General features: G+C 35.9%; 1 protein-coding gene across 1 annotated transcript; it reads left to right on the top strand.

Annotated features, from left to right (window-relative positions):
* The first annotated feature begins 845 nt into the window (after nt 1–845).
* On the top strand, nt 846–1,775 carry LOC311593406 (cytochrome c, somatic-like). The gene has a single exon (XM_084774669.1). It carries the CDS (start codon nt 908–910, stop codon nt 1,205–1,207), a length of 300 nt encoding a protein of 99 aa, XP_084630795.1. The 5' UTR covers nt 846–907; the 3' UTR covers nt 1,208–1,775.
* The last annotated feature ends 4,698 nt before the right edge of the window (nt 1,776–6,473 follow it).

The following is a 6,473-nucleotide window of genomic DNA, read 5'->3' as shown; positions in this document are numbered from 1 at the left end:
TTTACAAAATAGAAGACAGGAGAGAAGAGAAGAGGGGAGAAGAGAAGAGGAATTTCGATAAATAGTGGGAAATAGAGTACAAACTGTTCTAAAATGTCTTTTTTTTTTTATTCAAGTCTTCAATGCAGTGAATCTTTATTAAGGACTTACTACTGTGCCCATGAGTAAAGACCAAACACAGTGGGTCAGAAACCACCCCCATCTTTGTGGTTTTTTGTTTTTTTAATTTTTTTTCCTTTATTAATTTATTCTTGTTACATCTCAATGGTTATCCCATACCTTGTATCCTCCCATTCTTCCCTCCCTCCCATTTTCCCCTTATTCCCCTCCCCTATGACTGTTTCTGAGGGGGATTACCTCCCCCTGTATATACTCACTTATATCTGCTTATTAGCCCAAGGGGCATGGTCCCACGAAAGCCTTCACTTACCAGGAACCTGAGACAGAGGGGAGGACATTCTAGTGGGACTCTAGATGAGAGAAGCATGGGAGAATGGCAAAGCAGAAGGACCCAGAGGGTCCTAGAAACCTACAAATAGAACATTATGATAGGCAGATTTGGGCCCAGGGGTCCCACTCAAACTAAGGCACCAGCCAAGGACAATACAGGCGGTAAACCTTAAATCGCTACCCAGATCTAGCCAATGGACAGAAGACTCTCCACAGTAGAGTGGAGAGTGGGATATTACTTTCTCACATACTCTGGTGCCTCACCTTTGACCATGTCCCCTGGAGGGGGAGACCTGGTGGCACTCAGAGGAAGGACAGAAGGTTACCAAGAAGAGACTTGATACTCTAAAATGTCTTAACAGCAATCTGCATAAAAGGATCAACTTGCGAGAGAGCGGGATGTCGGTGTTCGGGTCGTAACGTTTGTGGTGTCTACTAGCCCGGAGCGAATTAAAAAATGGGTGATGTCGAGAAAGACAAGAAGATTTTTGTTCAGAAGTGTGCCCAGTGCCACACTGTGGAAAAGGGAGGCAAGCATAAGACTGGACCAAATCTCCATGGACTGTTTGGGCGGAAGACAGGTCAGGCCGCTGGATTCTCCTACACAGATGCCAACAAGAACAAGGGCATCACCTGGGGAGAGGACACCCTGATGGAGTATGTGGAGAATCCCAAAAAATACATCCCTGGAACAAAGATGATCTTCGCGGGAATTAAGAAGAAGGGAGAGAGGGCAGACCTAATAGCTTATCTTTAAAAGGCTACCAATGAGTAATTCCATTGCTTTATTTATTACAAAACAGTTGTCTCATGGCTTTTAATGTACACCATAATTTAATTCATACCCCCATATTCAGATCATGAATGGCTAACGATGTTTTTGTTGGACAGTCCTAAATCAAGTAAAACTGACCTGTAGTAAAGTGGATATGATCTTTTTAAAAATAACAATCTAGTCACATACATACTATCGCTGTTCTCTCTTCAAGATTGGACTTACTAGTAATGCTCTACTTTCCATAAAGATTGGGGGGGGGTCACCTCAAACCTATTAAATGGTTTTATACTTGGATTTATATAACTGGGCGTATGAATATGTGTAAACGCTGGGAAAACTCTTAGCACCTTCTCAGAAACAAGAAGGTTCACCTGTGTTTCAGTTTGTGTTCGCTGGCCTGTTACAGGCAGTGGCTAAACGGCAAGAAGCAACTGTTCTTAAGGATGCTGATTTATTTAGAATTCCCTATGTCAAGGATGCTGCCCTTTACCCCTGAAAGACACTTCTGTGGTTTGTGTATGATATCAAATAAAGAGTATTTAACACACATACACACACACACACACACACACACACACACACACACACACACACAGAGGAAAGGATAAACTTGCTTCCTGAGTCTCCTAATCTGGTTCCAGAATACATAATTACACTATATATCTAAGAAAATGCAAACTCATTTATAACTCATCATAAATAATAAGCATGTAAATACACTGGGAGAGGCAAAACAGAGTGGAAAGCAGTTGTCACTTGGGGAGAAATGAATCACAGTGCCTTATCAGATCACAGTAACTGCCTGCTGAAAAAAGTCACACTACGTTTATGTACCTATGTGATATGCATACGCATGTTCAAGAGCACTATTTTATTAAGCAGATATTTGTCAGGTAAGTTAGCCCACCTACTGATTCATCAACTCATATTCATGAAATGAGTCCGCAAAGGTCTGTGTCACCCAGTAAATGAAGTGAAATCTAAATTATCTCATGAAAGCAACTGATGATTGAATATATTATTAAAATACATGTCTAATTATGAATCACTCCTAAGATCATCTATTTAAAATCTTTGCAAAACCATGTTCCTTTGGTTTAAAATGGTTTTCAATACAAGAAGCAGAAAATTATACTTTGTCAATGCCTACAGCATGCTTAGGGAGATGCACAGAAGCTTTCCAATTATAGCCTCTTCCTAAAGATTTGGGTTCTTCTTCTGTAGAGACAATTCTGAGGTAAATGGCATGGATTCCTATTTGTGTGTCTTAAGGAAAATTGTTAATGGAAACACATTTTACTGTATTAATCATTTATCGATTTTTTTAGTGTGATTTTTCTTCTGCTGGGATAGTTTTAATAGAAGGTAGGATACTATAGACTATTCCATTGAAGTATATCATCAACAAGAGTAAACAGGTCTACATTTTAAAAACCTGTTATCTCAGAGTCATCACCGAGTAGGCACTAAATCCAGAATTACCTTGCAAGATAAAATCCAGGAAAACTCTCTTTTGACTAGTAGGTTTAAGCATTAGAATTCTCAGATAGCCACACAAGGGTAGAGGGGGAATAACAGAGAATCTACATTGATTACAACTTATAAAGAGTTCTTCGGATTTATTTCTGGAACTACCATCATTTTATCAAGGGAACTAGTAGACAGCAAAAGTGTGTAGGCTGCCTGATATAACTGAAAGAAATAAAAATTGTTTAATTTTAGAATTATAGCTTATCAAGGTTATTTTTAAACTTGGGCTAAAGATGAGCTGTTTAGATGTGTATTAAGATGTCTAGAAAGAGTGAAATCTGTTTCTACGGTTCCAGCTATTTAAGAAAATTACCTAGAATTTGTACAAAGAATGTTGTAGACGTAGTAAATGGACTGTATAAAAGAATGTCAAAAACATAGCATGGCACATAAAATTACATGGGCAAACATGCATGAATATAAATAAAATAAAAGAACATTTTAAAGATCCAAACTTGTTTTACATTCCATAAAAATTAGAACCATCCCTAATAATAATGGCAATGCTAGAAATAATGTGTTGTTAATGCTATGTATGGAAGAAAGTATGCATTTGCTATCTGTAAGAGTAGTAAAGAGAAACACTGGAGAAAATGTTCTGTACTCCCAAAAGTTTCTCCTTTGCATTTGTTTTTTCATTTTTGTTTTTGTCTATTTTTATAACAATTATATATTTTGCATTTATGGTAGAATAAAGTAAACTTACACGGTCCATGTTTCCCATCACAGTTACTAATAAAACCAATTCCATCACTTTTCTTTGCTCTATGATTTACAAATGTTTATTAAAGCTTACTATCTAAAAGGAAATTTGATAAAGATAATTGAATTAAAATGATCATGCATGAAATTCCAACCTAGTTTAAACATTTGAGTCCGGGTACTTAATATGAAATCTAATAAACGTCTGAAATTTTTCAAGCCAAAGGGTGTTGTCCGCTTGGGTTCTTTAACAGTTATATTCATATTATCAGCAAAAGATTTACAAAGGAACCACAATTCTCCAGCTTTAATGGTGTGTGTACCACTGCCCACAGCACACTGGCTGCTGAAGCACTGTCGTGTATGTTTTCTCCTATACTCTCTTTAAGACACTACAATTGACTGACATTTTTCAAACTGGGAAAAGGAGGCCATTGATCTTAACTGTTTTAATCACAGAAGAGGATAAGCTAAAGTTTCAGGCCAGCTTATCTTAATCAAGAGCTATAAGTGCTTTATTATAACATTATGATTACTTCCCTATGTTCAGCATCAGGTAGTTAATATACATTGACTGTCATAAAATAACTATGCATGTAAGTGTAAAGGACATTCCACTGCAACAAACAGGATGACAATATTAGTGTCTCAGTTCTGATTCGAATGTATTCATTTATAAAATTGACAAAGAAATAAAGAATACTAACTTTCATATTCACACACACACACATGGATTATATACAAACACATTTATAATACGGGTATGGCTGATTTGTCTTTCTTTCTAGAATTCCCAATATATTGACTAAATTACATTATGAGGGCAATAGTAATGTGATTCCAAATGAGAAAGCAAAAATCTAGTCAAATGCAGTATATTGCCTGAAGAAACACTAGATTAATAAGAGAGGGGCAGCTTGAAGAAATAAATTAATTAGGACTTAGTAACTATCTCTTGATGTTTGTCTAGAGAGAATGGCATAGCAGTGAATCAGAGAACCCACTCAGATTGATACTGAAAGGAGATACAATAAACTAATTAACAATCACATCAACCCACTTTTCATAATCATATTTTCACCACATAATTATAATTTCCTCTCTGTACAGTGGAAAAGTTCTTAGGTTTTTTGAACCTAGATATAGTTTGTAATAAAGGTAATGGGGAAATTTATTGAATTTAGTATTTAATTCCATCATCACTAATTGAGAGTATTATTAGGAACAATGTCTAAGGACTGTTACAGGTATTGAAAAAGTAAGTACAAAGTGGTTGGCAAAAATTAGATAATACTGAACAGTCATTACCACATTTGTTTGTCAGTGACATATTGGCTATTTGATCTTCTAAATATTACAAATGATGTGTGAGATGGGATTTATTTTAGGTAGGAAAACTGATCACAAAGAGAATTTCACTAATTATCACTGATGACTGATATCCCCTAAACGCTTATAGTTGTCTAATTTCTCACTTGTATCTTTGATATTTTTACGTGCCAGATGGCTGTGATTTGGCTGCAGTGACTCAGTCTAACAAAGTTATCAGTTTGGATAGGTAAGCCACTAAATTACTTGGTGTACCTGCAAAGGGAAAGATTAAACTCTGGCATGCATTTGGTAGCTATACACTGTACTATGACAATATATTTGCCTTCGGAAGATAGTTTCCTTTTGGTATCTTAAATTTGACAAAGATTTCTGACTGGGTTTTTAGAAGTATGACTCTGAAATTTTCAAATATTTCATTTTGGATCATAATTTATTGTGGAGAGGCTTATATATTTTCTTTAATATCAAAGCTCTTAAAGAATTTTTATGAAAAAATTCAAAACTCCTTAATTTTCCATACTATCTAATTTACATATAATGTCATTACAAATAAGTCAGTCTTGAAAGTAGGAATGCTTTATCTCTGTCTTCCTGCATTCACACTTGAACATGGGAAGATTTCTAGTGAGACAACCTCTATTGGCTCTTTCCCCTCTTCCCTCCAGATAAGTGAGAGGGAATCACAATTTCAAATTAGTATGGTTCCTACCTAAAGTGATTTATATTTGAGTACATTCAGTTTCTTTTGCTTTTTAAAAGATGGAACGCATCACATTTCCATTATACTATTCAGCATATTTTCCTTGAGGTTCTAAGCATAATGTGTCTGTTACATAGAATGTATCTAGGCAGAAACCCTTACAAATGTATCTCTGTCTAAGAAACCTTCCCGTGTCCTGGTTTGCATCGTATGGATGGCATATTCTGATGTCTGCTGCACTTGTATCGTGACTTACAGTATTCCCTCTAGTTTGTAGTAGTGTTGTGTTACATACAGCGCTCTGACATAGTTTCACGTGATAGGTTCTTTCTCAGGAACTCAATTTAACTATTATTTATTGACATATCATTGCCTTTGAAAGCTTCTACTGGCACAATTTATTATTAAAACTTTAAATGCAAAAAAAAAAAACCAATAGTGATGGGAACTATGAAAGTAAGACATGGATGGGCAAAAGGCCAGTCCCTTCAAAAATGATGAAAATTTCTATCATCACCACTATCATCATCATCACCATCATCATCACCACCGTCATCATTATCATCAACAGCAACAACCGCAACATCGTTACTGGCATCACTATTCTCATAATAGTCGCCATCACTGTCACTGAAAACATTGTTTTATCCTGCTCTCTGTCATAGTACTTCTAATCTGTTCATCTCTCAAATATGTGGAAAATTTAGGAGCGAGTCCTTTCTGCTCTGAGGAAGGGAGCTGGGTGGCAAGAATCATGCAGGGTCGTCTGTACCTCAGTAAGTGAGTTTTATTTTGGAAAGAATTAGCAGTGAGATATATGAGCCATGATAAAAAGTTATACACTTCAATCGTTATTTTAATAACGAAAGCAAGGCTGAATTAAATAGCTATCTCTTAAGTACTTATGAATTTTGGATGAAAGAAAAATGGAGACTATTTAAAATGTCAATCATCTTTCCTTCCCATATTTCCATTGCCTAT

The sequence above is a fragment of the Acomys minous genome (genome assembly GCF_964271855.1).
Source record: "Acomys minous genome assembly, chromosome: 3".
In the NCBI taxonomy this organism is placed as follows: Eukaryota; Metazoa; Chordata; class Mammalia; order Rodentia; family Muridae; genus Acomys; species Acomys minous.
This window is presented reverse-complemented; position numbering and strand designations above follow the sequence as displayed.